The following is a 14,692-nucleotide window of genomic DNA, read 5'->3' as shown; positions in this document are numbered from 1 at the left end:
CGTAAACAGATGCACCAGATGTGTGTCATACGTAGTGATTAGCGTCCCTATAAAACATGAACATTCGCTCCGACTCCGATACAAAGGGATTAGTCGTTGACACAGTCAAGCTCTCTCAAGAACACGAACTTAGAACAAAAGATCACCATGTTCCCTTTCAAGTTATTGTGTTTAGTACTATTCATATGTACTGTGTACGTTGAATCTAAAGCGTTAACCACTGTAGATGAAACGGAGCCTCTTAAAGAAATCAAACAGATAGCGCCTAAGATAGACGACGGAGAAATGATGGAGGGAGCGGAGTCTCAAAACCCGTTCTTACCGCGATTTGCTATGAAAAAGCTTCGGGAGCGCAGTGAGAAGGCTAACGCTCAGAGAAGAATGTATCAAGACTCGAGGAGGAGATGGAATGCGCCACAGAGGGTGCCGTGCCCAGACAGATATTACTATTATTAAGTGAGTATCTAGATTTATTTTATAACACAAGTTTTTGGGGACAATGACGAGGTGTTTTAGGTCAAGTATCTACATTTTTAGCAAGGGTTGCCAATTTATTTGTTAAAATTCTTAGAAAGCTTTCACAAGTACCTACCATTTCTGTTTTCCTTTGCGTATTTTTGTGAATTTCCGGTATATGAGCAATATATTTACAAATGAAATTTGTGTGTCGCCACACACCTTTCTTTGACCCCGATCTTTCATAATAAAAGACTACGTTACTAGACCAATTTCACATTGTAGTTTTTGACGCGATACCATAAAGTATTTTAACGTTTTCAGATAAAAACGCAATGAAGTTACTAATAAGTTTGATTTTAACGGCGGGTGTCGCCTGTGTGATTGCAAGTCCTGTTACTCAAGAAGAAAGTATAATCATAGCGAAAGAATCACCTTTAACAGAGGCAAGTGAATCAGAAATAAAGATAGAAGATGCAACTGTGAACAAAAGTGACACGGAACCAACCAAGGTAGAAATAATTACTGAACAATTAGTGCCCGAACCTAGTATTGTCGAGGAAGCTCCTAAATTCGACAACGGAGAAGTTGATATAGTGATCGAAGAAAGTGTAGTGACACCTTTGGATGTTGTATCTGACGAACAGAATGAGGTCAAAATTGACGACGACGACTACTTGCACCCAGGGGACCAGCTTATTGACAATATTTTGGCTGAAAGAATTAAAGATGAAATAATGGACACCGCCGAAGGATTTGCACCACTTCCACTACAGTTGAGAAAGAAGCACAGACAACCTGCGAGACATAGGTTTGCCATCCGACGCCGTTACCCAGCGTACCCGTACCCATACACGCCGTACACGCCGTATAGAAGAATCTCATATTACAATCCCTACTACTATTATCGTCCTAGCTCTCTAAGATTCTATTAATGTTAAGCTGTATTCTTAGGTTAAATTAATTTATTGTAAATTATTTTAATATAGTGTGAATAATAAAAGGAAACACGTAAGTAGTGATTCATTTCATATTCATATTTATTTCTACAAAATCTATAAGCACAATTGCCTTCCCAACAAAACCGTTTCAATATCATTATATTATTATTTTATCTATTTACATTGATTGGTTATAGTAGCATTTTATATATGCTTTAGGTACTTAAATTAGAAAAACATTGTACACTAAAATTGTATTATACTCATGGCAGTTGCGATAAGTGGTTTTTTCCTTTGATTAGCAACAATACATGGATTTACAAATGGACTTTTTACATTACATTTGTAAAGTATGACACAAAAATGATATTCGATAATTTAAATATTTTTGAATCACATATTTCCTTACACATTAAAAGAACAAGGTCATTAAAGTAAAAATCAGCAACTACTTTACATAGAGAGAAAATTACGAATAATTTACTTGATAAATAAATATCCTTCAATAACATTACACAAGGAATCATAAGTATTGAGTTGTAAACTATACATTAATGTTCACGATAATGTTTATATTTTCATTCGTACGTGGTTATACAACCCGCAGTCTCGCACTGCGGTAGTGCGAGATTGTACACTGAGACTCATTTACCGGAACCCACGAGCGCTTCATCCATGAGTTCGTCGTCGGTGATGCACGGTGAGTTGGAATGCGGCGAGGGAGCCACCAGGGGTGATGGCGCCGGGCTCTTCGCCAGCTGCAGCGCGAGTGCCGGCGACGACGGGTACACCGGCCGCACCGCCACCAGCCCAGAAACCTTGCTGCCCGAAGACGAAGAGAAGTCCAGCAACATCTCCGCGGCTTCCTGCGGAGTTGTTGCCCCGCTGCGTGCCACCGCACCGCTCGCCGGCGGTTTCATACATGAATCAGCACCTTTCCTATCTTCCGAACTGCCTTTTGGAGCTGCAAACCCCTTTGCCATTTCAGTTTTAAAATCCAAAGGCATAATAGGAAATGACGATGCAAAACCATCTTTCAAGTCATCCTTATTTCTGACAGGGCTTTCCCCTTTTGATATACTTTCAGCCATGGCTTTAGAAAATTCTAGAGGTCGATCAGACTGATCGTTTTTTCCAGGCGGTATTGTTTTAGGGCTCATGCTACCCATATTGAGTAGCGGTTTTGGCACATTTAAAGGGTAAGCTGATTTCTGCAGTGATTCAGCCGTTCTGGCGCCTTGATTGTCAAAGTGAGGAAACTGATATTTGCTTTGTTCCAGTGACCGAGCAAAGTCGTTAACCAATGATCTTTGGTCGTACTGACTTGCGGGACTGTTCTTGTCTGGAGTATTTTGATTTTTCAATTTTGGTATTTGGAACTTGCTTGTATCGAGAGGTTTGATCAAGCCTTCCACTAGAAAGTTAGATTCTTTGGACCCTTTGAATCGTTCTCCATCTACTTCATCTCTAGAGCCACTGGGGCTGGAATGGCGCTCAGATTTAGAAGCGAAAATAGATTTTTCCGAATTAGTCATGAGCTTAGTCCTGGCCTTCTCTCTTTCTCTGTCTCGAATAATTTTAGCGAGGTCCGTGCTACTGCTCTTGGGGGAACCAGAACTGGATTTAGAGCTGGATTTTGACAGATTTATACCGGCATTACTTGTGCTCGATGATTTAGAATAAGGCACTTTGGGCATATTAGAATTACTAGATCCGGATGAATCTGAAGGGCTCATATTTGCTTTCGGTGGTGTTGAGCCGGAAGTGACACTGCCGGATTTAGAAGATTGCATTGCTTGAGTCTTTTTTGAAGCGGGTCCACTTATGACGCCTGGTTTTAAGCCAGTATGAGTCTTGGGAGAGCCTTGACTCGGCGGAGTGAGCTGGGGCGACTTGGAACTTGAGCTACTGTAGTTTAGTTTGGAACTACTGCTCGAAGAATCTTTTGTTCTGGTTTTATTAATGGTTATCTTCATGCCGTCGGAGCTCGGCTTCACCATATACTCTTGGTTTTTGCTATCGCTAAGTTTTCCACTACTGCTGGGCATACTTGTTTTTGGATCTGAAAACTTGGCACTACTGGAAGAGCTACTAGATTTTGCACTGATTTCAGAATCAGTGCCACAGTGCTGGGCAGACTTGAGCTTGTCTATCACAGCGCTGAGGGAACCTTTCCTGTTGCGAGCCTGGCTCGGAGCATTTGATTTGTTAACTTCAATGTTAGGTGGGGATATCAAAGGTTCCGTTACAGGACTATCACAGGTTACGGGGGTTATTTCTAATTGTTTCAATTTAATCGGGTTTTTTAATTTAGGGCTACTCCTATCGGAACTAGAAAAAGATAAACTGGAATGTTTCTTTTCTTTATCCCTAGATGTAACTGAGCTAGAGCTATAGCTGTCTTTGGATAACTTTTTTGTGAGATCATACCCTGTCGTACCTGATTTACCTGATGGCGATCCGCTGGTCGCCGATTTGAGAGCAGACATACTTGGCTTTCCCGACCCCGAAGAACTGTGCTTAGGGGACGAGACGCTGTGGTTTTTTGGACTCGAATAACCAGGTAAATGTTTAGGACTATTTTGAACAGGAGAATGTCTGGGGCTGCTGTGGTGACTAGACGTCCCCGACGGCTTACCCATCCCCTTCACAGTGCTAGGACTCGGCGATTTAGTTATCGAAACAGATCGGCCGTGTGTTGGACTTGGACTAAATTTTCGTATAAGGGAGTTTGGGGAAGTCGCGCGTAAAGGGGACCCGTCGGTGGGTTTGATGCTCACGGAGACCGGCTTCGTGAGCGGGTCTTGTTTGGGAGGTACTTTCTCTGGCGGGCCCATGGAGTCATCTCTCCTACGCTTCTTCTTCTTTTCCTTACTGCGTTCTTCCCCCGACCTGCTCGATTTCTTCTCGGATCTGATACGATCGTCAAGCGTTTTCATTTGTGATGATGTTATTGGAGTTATTGTTATGGAGCTGGGCAGGGCGGCGGGCGCGGCCGCAGTGATGGGGATTATTTCAATGCCGGGCCGCCTGTCCAGGCATAACATGGACGAGATACTGGAACCCGTGCCTGCGTTGGGTGTGTTCGATGTACTACCAATAGGAGTTATGCTTACCGAAGAAGGCATATAAGACTTCCCTTCGGTTAAATCCAAGAGTAGCGAAGACGCACTCCTGTTTGTGCGTAATTCGGAGTCTTTGCTTTTAAGTTTTTGCCTTTTGTGATCAGACTTGTGAAAAGAATTCCTGGAAAGAATGAATAGAGGTGTAATATTACTTTATCAAGACACATTGTAGTTAACCAATCAATAATTGAATGAAGTTTAGATTACAAACCGGATGATATCGTCGACGTCTCCATCGTTCGAGTTGTCCATGTCGGACGAGGTCCTGTTGTCGTGCGCGCCCAGTGCGTCGGTGGCGTCCATGGCCGACAGCTCCATGTCCGAAGTAAATTCATTCTGGGACACGGACGACTCGCGGCCCTCCATATCATCATTGGTAGAGTTACTGTTGTTGGTGTTCTCGTCTTCGTTGACATACTCGTCAGAGTTATCACTCTCACTATCAGAGTCCATCATTTCAGTGATGCCTGATGGTTTGCCCTTCTTTTGAGTTGAAGCCCAGACGTCATCTGACTTTCTCTTTTTAGACTTTCGTTCCTCGGTGGGCGGTTTGGTGTCAGTAGGGGTGTCCTGGCACATGGCGGACAGGTGGTGTTGCTGCTCCGAGAGATATGCCCCTGGGGACAAACATTGTACGATATGTTGATAAACGTCAGCAATAGTAAAATTTATTTGAAAGAAATCTTAATTCATTCTAGTTTTTAGCACATTTGAAAGGTATTAAAAATACTGTTATGTAAATAGAACTATAACTATTTATCAATATGAAATCAGCTTTAAATTGACTAGGACTATTTCTTTTTCAATTGAATTAGGAAAAAGCATACATGATTTAAATTTGTGTAATTTATAAGACACTAGCAAACCTGGCGAACTCCGTTTCGCCACCCATGGTGTTCCCTGTTTTCCTGCTTTTCTCTTGAAGTTTTCCCGAATTTTCTTTGCTATAAACCTCGCGGAGCCCGAGACCTTTCCAACGAATGCAAAACCGTGGAAATCGGTTCGTGCGTTCTGGAGTTATAGCGTCAGGAAGGAAAACCCGACTTATTTTTATTATAAGACATTTTAAATTTACTCACCGCCTTGGTGGGGATGGTTGACGCTAGAAGGATACATGGCCCGGGAGTGCATGGACCCGGGTTCGTGCTTGACTTGGTCACCACCCGGGTCGAGGCCCCCCAGGCCACAGCTAAAATTTGGCTCCAAAGCCGAGTACCCGCCATTTAACTGCTTGCTAGCCGCTTCCCGCTCCCATATTTTAATTAGGGACCTAGAAAGATGAGTAAAGAATGTAATATTAGTTAATAGGTACTTTAACTATAACAATTTCGATGTAGATTTTTGTTTTTAGTCTATACACTTATGGATTTACTTCAGTGAGTCTAATGATTTTTTATTTATATCCATTGAATCTCGTACTATGTCTTGTTATAGGAGGTAGGTTTGCTATAAGATCCATACAAAATATTTAATTCAAATTTATACGTCTATAAACAACAAGTTTCAAATACTAACCTCAGCGTAATAGGTATAGAATGCGTCTTCTGCAGCACAGAAGTGATGTACTCGTCGATATGCTGCGCGGGCGCGGCGTGCAGCGTGTATAACGAGGCGCGGGGCGCGGCGGGGTCGCTGAGCTCGAGCTCCACCGTGGCCATGCTGTCGTCGCCCGGGTGCTCCAGCGACACTGATATGTGCTGCCAGGATAGGGCGCTCACCTCGAACATTAGTACTGTTTCTAGCTCCACAACTATAAGGAGAGATCATATATTTTTTAGTTTACTAACTTGTAATAGGCTGACTTGTGTTGCATTATGTAAGTGGCTGAAAAAGAGGTTACGAAATCTCATCATGATGAAATTTGAATGTTTTCATTGAATTATATGACAATATAAGATAAACTTTTGACGATGAGTTCTTCTTAAGAGTGTGCTTAATAATAGCTTTATGAAGTTATAGCACTTTTTACCAGAAAAAGAATATCATCTTACTGTTTTTTTTACAAGTAGTTGTGTGACATATAAGTGTGGATTAATAGTTTACAAAACATTCAGACAACATTACTTTCCGTAAAGTTTTACTAAATAACTGTATGCGTACTGCCGGCGCGAATAAACCTACCAATCAGAGCGCTGAACGCGTTCTTAATTCGTTTTCGTTCAACGTAAAGCAAACTCGTACTAAGGGCACCTACTGATATCTTATCACACACATTACATTTACCTCAATTTTTTTTATATTAACATTAAAAATAATTCAACAACAAAAGAATACGTACAATGTTTAGTCTGCGTGCGTACACAGCTAGAGATGAGTGCGTTGAACAGTTGTTGTTGCCTGAGGCACGCCAGGAGCGGCGCCACGTGGGACGGGTGCGTGAACGGAACGCTCGATACCATACAGCCCTCCAGTCCACGAGACTCGCATAGGAAGAAACATTGCGTCTGGTCCGGTAGGTGCTAAAATACAAGCGTTATTACAATGTATTTAAAGTTGAAAATGCATTAAAAAGACATCTTACGCCCGAATACTAAAATACTCCATTTTAAGTTGTACTTAAATATGCTATCTCTGTCATTTTTTAAAGAATTGGTATCGACAGAACTAGTTTTGAGAGCGTCTTAAAATTGAGTAGTGTTTGAGTATTCGGATAGTAGTTTGTTCAACAATAAATCAGCATAACAGTCCCATTACTTGGCGAATATCTGTTTGCATATGTAGAAGGAATGAATGACCATAGAACACCACTCTTCCTCTGATTAGCAACCAAAATTACATTTAAATCATGAGTTCTTTCTAAGTAGTCAGTGGTATCCAAATACAATTAGAAAGGAAAATACCACATCAAAAAAAGTCAAAGTCAAAATGATTTATTTCAAATAGTTCGGAAGGCACTTTTGAACGTCAAAGCAAATGATACAATATTAAAAAAGAACAAAATGTTTGTCTGTCGGTCAGTCCTCTAGTGAAGCTATTTGCTCGTGTATCTATCCAAAGTGTATCTATCTATCAAAGAACTAAGATCTTTGCTGTGCCCGACGGGGTCCATAATTGTGACTAAATACTGTATTTTCTAACACCTGTGTACATTATGGATGCAATAAATACTTGAATCTTCGTTGAATGTTTAGACACATACATATAAATACTACGACGTGTTTTATTATGTAAAATACGAACCACAAAGAGTCCTTTGCTGAGATTCAACTCGATAACTTTCCCTGGCGTCAGCTTGTTGTACGCTTGTTGGGCGACCAAACCTAACATTGGCTTCCCGTTACTCCAATCGCCGGCCACTTCCACCTAAAATTATAATAATCACATCATTTTGAAAAATACTTACCTAAGGTGACAATTTTGCCTTTTACATCCCCAAACTTAATCAAGATCAAGAATATCTTCTTTATTTTGATTGGATTTGGAATGCTAAATTAATATAAAATCTATACTAATATTATAAAGCTAAAGAGTTTGTTTGATTGTTTGTTTGTTTGAACGCGCTAATCTCAGGAACTACTGGTCCGATTTGAATAATTCTTTTTGTGTTGGATAGCGCATTTATCGAGGAAGGTTATAGGCTATAAATCATCACGCTACGATCAATAGGAACCGAGCAGAGCGGGTGAAGGTAGCTAGTATATTATACTTAATGTAACCTTCTCTGTGTGAGAAGAGGCCTTTAGTCAGTAGTGGCCATATACAGGCTGTTGATGATGATAAAATTATACTGTAATCAAAGACTAGACTACTAAAGAGGTATTATTATCTTACGTCAGTAGTGGCATGTATAAGTTTGGCCAGTCCGGCGCACAGCGGTGTGGGCTGCGACAGCTTCAGGGTAAAACACGCCGGCAGCATCGCGCTGTTCTGCGGCACCAGTTGCGCGTATATAGGTCCATTTCTATAAACAAATCAACACAAATGTTTTACAAAATGATACAGGAAATGAATAAAAAAATACTTGAACAAACACAGGTCTGTTTTAAGGTTATGTTAATTGAAATAGTTTAGGTACTTACTTGTACAATTTTACATTTTATTGTGGGAGATATCTAAACTGTAATGGTTTTTGGAGAAAAATAAAAACCTGAAGTGCAATGTTAAAGCAAGTTTGGTTATATAGATTAACCTATAACACACTCAAGAAAAGTGAGAGAGACTTACTACATAGGGATTGCAATCCGGTCCGGCGGATCCGGTAATCCGGCGGATCCGGCGTGTTTTTGGACCTACCGGATCCGGTGAGTCGGCGCCGGATCCGGTGGCGGAGCCGGTAAAGCAAAAAATACGCGAACGCGATGAAAATGTGACAGAAACAGCAGACGAAAATATAGATTCCAATTCCGATTCTGATTCCATGTCATTATTGCCGAGAGAAAATACTTAAAAAAGAAATGACTGCGTATGAAGTAGAAGGAGTAAAAGGAAAACACATTTTGCTGATCTACAGTTACTTGATGGCGATTAGGCAAACCAGTGTTGAGGCAGAAAGGGCCTTTTCTGCCGCAGGTTATATTTGTAGTGCCATCAGAAGCAGACTAGGAGACAGTACAATAAACACTATTTGTTTTCTTAGATCGTTTTTTCAGGCACAGAAATAATTTTCATTTGAATTTTGCATTGCAAAAAATAAATGCTTCTTGTTTTGTTTCTTAGTATTATGAACTGAAGTTGTTGATTTTATAAGTACAAATTTAAAATACTGTTTTGTTATATTATAACTGTGTAGATTATTAATAAGAGTTTATTAAACTCTATATATTAGTATTATTATTACTTAAGTACTTTCATCTTTTGCAGATACTTACATAAATATGTACAGCAATAAGTGAGAGTCAGACTGATTACTTTATTATTAAAAATAGTTTCATAATTTTAAATTTGATTTAATACAAATAGTACCAAAAATTACAATTAATACCAAAAAATATAAAAAAAGGTATTTTATTTTCTTTTTATACATTATTATCAAAACTAAAAACCACCAAATACTAGGTTCTAAGTAAATTTAAAATCCGGCCGGATCCGGACGGATCTGGCCGGATTAGCATCAATCCGGTAAAATCCGGCCGGATTGAAAATGATACCGGATTGCAATCCCTATTACTACACAAGAGTGCTAACTACACACCCTTTCAAGTAACTGGACATTCACACTTGCACCGCATATTAATACTTGCTAAAGGTACATTTGCTTACTACAACTTACCCTTTTCCTGGACGCTGTCCTCCAGATATAATAGGCGATAGTTGCAGTTTGTTTGGCGGGGACCCTTCTAGAAGCACAGTCGCCGAGTGACCAATAGGAGTGTGAGAAGGGGCCACTAGCGAAGCAAGACCGCTCGTAACAGTGGGCTTGCCTACTGTGAGTAGTTCTGCCGTCAGTGGATTTAGGCCTTTCTCTTTGTCCAAGAGTTCGTAAGGAGACACGAAGTAAGTAAGACGCATCGCATGACCTGAAATAAATAATATATGTGCAACGTCACGCCTTTTATCACCGAAGAGCGCTGCTATACAATGTATACCCACTTTTATCATTTGTGTTATGAGTGCATGTAATAGGGGGTGAGCTTATTGCCATATACTAGACACAATTCCAGACTCCGTGCTACTACTGAGAAATTTTCGAAAAACCGAAAAAACCCAGTGATACTTTGTCCGACACGGGAATCGAACCCGAGACCCGTTGTCTGGCAATCGCACTTGCGACCACTCGAGGCAGTTTATAAATAAATATTAAATTAAACAAATAAATAATATTTATTTAATTATTTTTATCAAAATTATGCATTACAGGTTTCTAAGCCTGCAATTACTAAGGGAACATACCTCCTCTTCTCTTTTGCAAAAAGCCAATAGGACTCTTGTGGACTTGCGCCCACGGATCCTTGATGAAGCTCTGAAGTTGTCTCATCGTACACAAGTCTTCTTCTAAGCTCTGCAAAGCGCTGAACGCTTTACATTTTACCTGTAGGATTTATAAAGAGAATGATAACAAAACGCACATAGTAAAGCTTCAAAAAGAAAAATAATAAAAAATAAAATAAAAAAAATCACAAGCACCAACCGCAGGGTAAGTCGAAACAGCACCGCCAAGGCAGTGTTGACTTGGCACAGAGTCTCTAAGCGAAAACTAGTACATACAATTAGTTGACACTGTTAAAAATTCGCCAGAGGCTCTGCACAGCTAAATCACATTCTAATAGTCTACACAGCCCTAGCAGTGCTGGATCTACACACCCTGCGGACTTCCCCCGTAACAGGAATTGAGCCGTAAGTTACTTTTTTCTCGGCGCCTAGTTGATAAACCGCTGTTAATCCTTCCAGTTGCGCTGTGAAATCAGCGAAATCACCTCGAGATATACACTGCACCAGTTCTTCACAACTCTGTTGCTCAATCTGTTGAAACATACAAACAGTCATTATTAACAAATGTGTATTATTATCTTCTCCTTGGTAAAAAAAATAAAAAATAAAAAGAAGTGTTAGTAAAACCACTCTGCATGTTAGTCCACCCCAAAGCTGAAATCACCTGAATGTCTTCAAACTTACTTTTCCTTCATGATGAATTTTAACATCTTTTACTGACCCTGATGATTCAACTAATATTTCCAAATAAAACATATCAGATGATATGAATAGATTCACTCCTGATGTGCCCACTACAAACTTGAGTCTGGAACAAATAATCTTGTATTAGGTATAAATGTATGGCTATGCTTAGATAGAACAGAACAGTAAAGGTAAGAAATAATAGTAATTTACTTTTGTTAATAGCATTAAAATATTAAACATACATATTTAGTTTACCCCAAATAGGAGAGAGCAATGTTAGATACAAATGTATTCTTAAAAATTATGTTATACACTATGACTAGTATTTGACGTTATAATATGTATATGCTGTTGCATATAATATAATGAAATACATATTGACTGTTGTAAAAAATAAAACAACTTGTTAGTTATATTGTCATGACAGTATTTTAGTTTTATTAAATAAAACAAAATTATTAACTATATTAACCCAGCTATCTTCTTTGTTTTTAAATAGAGAATAGTGTTTACAAACCCAAGCTGCCTAGACAAGCACTCCAGGCGCTCAATGAGGCTCTGCAAGGAGCTAACTTTGATACAATGCTGCAAACTGTCAAGGCACTTCTTTAATATCTGACGATCTGCGCTGTCTATCCCCCATCGCTTGTCCTGGAAATGAAACAAACAAAATTAAACCATTGACTAGTTAGCCATATGATTGATGTCTGATCCGGAGCTGCGGATTACCTAGCGGGTTTACCGAAGCTCCGGATCGAAAAGCAGGAGTAGAGGAACAGGGTGGTTTTTAGAAAGTAAGAGTCTGAACCTTCCTCTTGCCTCGCCAAAGGCGGCATAAGTCATTGGAGAATTTTAAAAGCCATGTGATTGATAAGCTATAACTGAGACTGTAAAATGTGAGGTTAAAGTCAAAGCATTTCATCACTAACTATTTCAATTAATGCTTAATTAGGTAGGTGTTTTTGAATTATCAAAATGAATTATCTGTCAGTCTGTCTGACAGTGAAGCTCAGTGTTCCTTCTAAAGTACAGTTTTTGATAGAGAAGAACAAGCAAGAAATTCCATCAGGTTACTCCATGAGGTGTAATGTGAAATAATTTTTTTTTAGTTATTTTGGTTTTTTTCTTATTTCCCATTGCTATTAAATGGGGCTCATGAAATAAGAGACGAAAGTGAGTGTAAGTAAAAGTTAAGTAAAATATTCATAACCACTCATGTTAGTTCTTTGTTAGTATAGTTAAATGAGTCTACATTGTTCTGAGAGTAATAGAAGATCTAATTTTAACAACATGGTTATTGTTAGAATAAATTAGGTAATATGAATATTGAATACAGCCATTTTAAAAATGAAGAAGTAAATATTAAGAGTTTAAAAACGATTGTATGATAAATAAATAAAACCAACAATAGGGACAAATCATAGCTATTTTTCATTCTAAATGAATGATACAGTAAAAGCTTAGAGTAAAAGGCATTGTATCCCAGTAAAGGTTAGAGGTTGTGACCTAGTTTTCCAGCAGCTTGACATTTGTCTCTATGTACCAAAGTATTGATTACTATTTTACCTTCTAAACTGAGAACATCTCATCATTTTTGCTAAATTATCATATGAGCTGAGGATTGATACTTGATAATGATTCATTAATTAATAATAACAAACAATGTTCATTGATGCAATATGGTTGAAATAGTGAATGGTATTGGAGCTCATTATGAATTAATGTTGGACAAATTTATTTGCTTATATGAATAATTATGCTAATATTAGTATGAAATCATGTGATAAGAAAAGTTTTTTGACAATTTTATATAGTTGAAATAAAGTCTGTTTTATAATTTTGTATGATTTTGAAATATAGAATTGGTGGATAGGAAAAATGGGAGTATAGGATATAGGGAAGTTGCTGCTACATAAAAAAGGTGTTGGAAGTTGATATAAGTAAGGCTTAGCCTATGCTTAGAGGATAACTTAAGAAATTTTCTGAAATGAAAAATGTTGAACAAATCCTCGCATACATGTGTGGAGGGGTGAGGCAAACGTGGGCAGAGGGTGCCAGATTGATTGGATGGGTATTGATCGGATTGAGGTACAATAGATAACCATTTGTGCATTTCAATATCGATCGAGTACTTTAATTCATAATTAAATAGCAAATCTCATTGCTTCTTATTGTACCATCTTTACATGGCCATATATTTTTATTTTAATGAATTAATTGAGAAAAATATACTGTGCTTATCATTTTAAATGAAGTCCGGAAGCATAGAAGCTGACCAAGAAGTACAATTGCAAGCTGATTAATGTACAACACTTATCTACCTAATTGTATAAATTATCATTAACAATTTTATCAACACAACTGTGTTATCTTAAGTTTAAATACATTCAGTTATTGTTTTTAAAATCTATGTTTTTAAAAACCTGATGTAACTTTATGCTTAACTGTATTATGGCTTTTCATTGATTTATTCTTTCATCATAGTGTTTATGAGCTTAATAGATGTTATTATTTGCTAAAATTCTATGTTCTACAGTCTTCATACTTTCTACAAAGTGAACACCTATGCCACAATGATTGAAATGTGCAGTTATGGTTGCCTATGTGCTCCACATATAGTGTTTATTTGTTAGTGACTTCTGTAGAGGTAGGGTGATGAAAGTTCTTACCAGCAAAGCCATCCGGACGCCTTTGGAAGTCTCTGTTAAGTTTTTAAACTGTGATGTTTTGGATCTTAGTTTCTCCATGAGAATCTCCTTTTGGAGTTCTTTGGATTTATCTACTAGTCCATTTGTAGAAGCCATCACTACTGGGTTACTGTCCGTCATTTTCGTAATTTTTATTGCAGCACTTACAATAACATACACAAATTAAATAACACAAGTCCTATCACAGATAGAACATCTGATACACGACAATCGCAATATTTTCGTTTTTTATTTTTATTTTGTATACGCGTTATTCAAAACTTGTTGAGCAATTTTCGGCTTCTTAAAATATAAAAATATCAAACAATCACTTTATTTTATTTCGATAAAATAATTTTATCGTTCACAGAACAAAACTGTCATTTTCACGCGATGCCATTTGCTATAATACTGCCGAATTGAATCTCTACAATATTATCAAGTTGGCAACGGCTGTTACTTCGAATGGCGCTACTGGAATACACCATTGCGTGTGTAAGAAAGAGAGAACCGATTGTTTGGTTAAATTTAGGTAAGGCTATTTTATCTAGGCGGATTATAAACCTAATGCCAATGCCAACAATGACTGCGTTCAGAAATAATCAAATAGGGTACGTTCAGCTATTATCAATTAACAATAATGTAATGAATATAAAAACAAAAAGATTTTTCTATATCCTTTTTATATTTCATAAAATATGATTATTGATTTCTACACACAACTAGTGCGTATGGCCGATATATGTATAAACGTGATGGAAGCTAAAGTAGTTTCCGAAGATTATACTAGGTGGCGCTCTGAGGTTATAATCCGATGCGGTGTGACGATTCTACTAAATCAAACTGCTGATCTGCTGAGCCGAGGTACCCTCAGAAATGCGGTCATTTAGTTTTTTTAAGTTTATTTATACGTTTTAGCCACTCGCTC

At 38.2% G+C, this 14,692-nt stretch overlaps 2 protein-coding genes across 3 annotated transcripts; one reads left to right on the top strand and one right to left on the bottom strand.

Annotated features, from left to right (window-relative positions):
• On the top strand, positions 1–1,471 carry LOC118268949 (uncharacterized). The gene is made up of 2 exons (XM_050698475.1): positions 1–456; positions 781–1,471. Exons 1-2 carry the CDS (start codon positions 405–407, stop codon positions 1,389–1,391), a joined length of 663 nt encoding a protein of 220 aa, XP_050554432.1. The 5' UTR covers positions 1–404; the 3' UTR covers positions 1,392–1,471.
• A 1-nt stretch (position 1,472) lies between these two features.
• LOC118268904 (mediator of RNA polymerase II transcription subunit 1) lies at positions 1,473–14,184 on the bottom strand. 2 transcript variants are annotated; one of them, XM_035583698.2, is made up of 13 exons: positions 13,747–14,184; positions 11,595–11,728; positions 11,075–11,198; positions 10,763–10,921; positions 10,352–10,490; positions 9,732–9,978; positions 8,294–8,423; positions 7,703–7,825; positions 6,801–6,981; positions 6,038–6,272; positions 5,602–5,792; positions 4,734–5,139; positions 1,473–4,643 (listed from the first exon to the last, which is right to left on the bottom strand). In XM_035583698.2, exons 1-13 carry the CDS (start codon positions 13,903–13,905, stop codon positions 2,042–2,044), a joined length of 4,830 nt encoding a protein of 1,609 aa, XP_035439591.2. In that variant the 5' UTR covers positions 13,906–14,184; the 3' UTR covers positions 1,473–2,041. The 2 variants fall into 2 exon arrangements, with proteins under 2 accessions (XP_035439591.2, XP_035439592.2); XM_035583699.2 differs by having other exon boundaries at positions 10,805–10,921; positions 13,747–14,183.
• Positions 14,185–14,692: the final 508 nt, after the last annotated feature.

Source organism: Spodoptera frugiperda, chromosome 2, assembly GCF_023101765.2.
Source record: "Spodoptera frugiperda isolate SF20-4 chromosome 2, AGI-APGP_CSIRO_Sfru_2.0, whole genome shotgun sequence".
Lineage (NCBI taxonomy): Eukaryota > Metazoa > Arthropoda > Insecta > Lepidoptera > Noctuidae > Spodoptera > Spodoptera frugiperda.
Note: the sequence above shows the minus strand (reverse complement) of the source record. Positions and strands in the feature narration are given on the sequence as shown.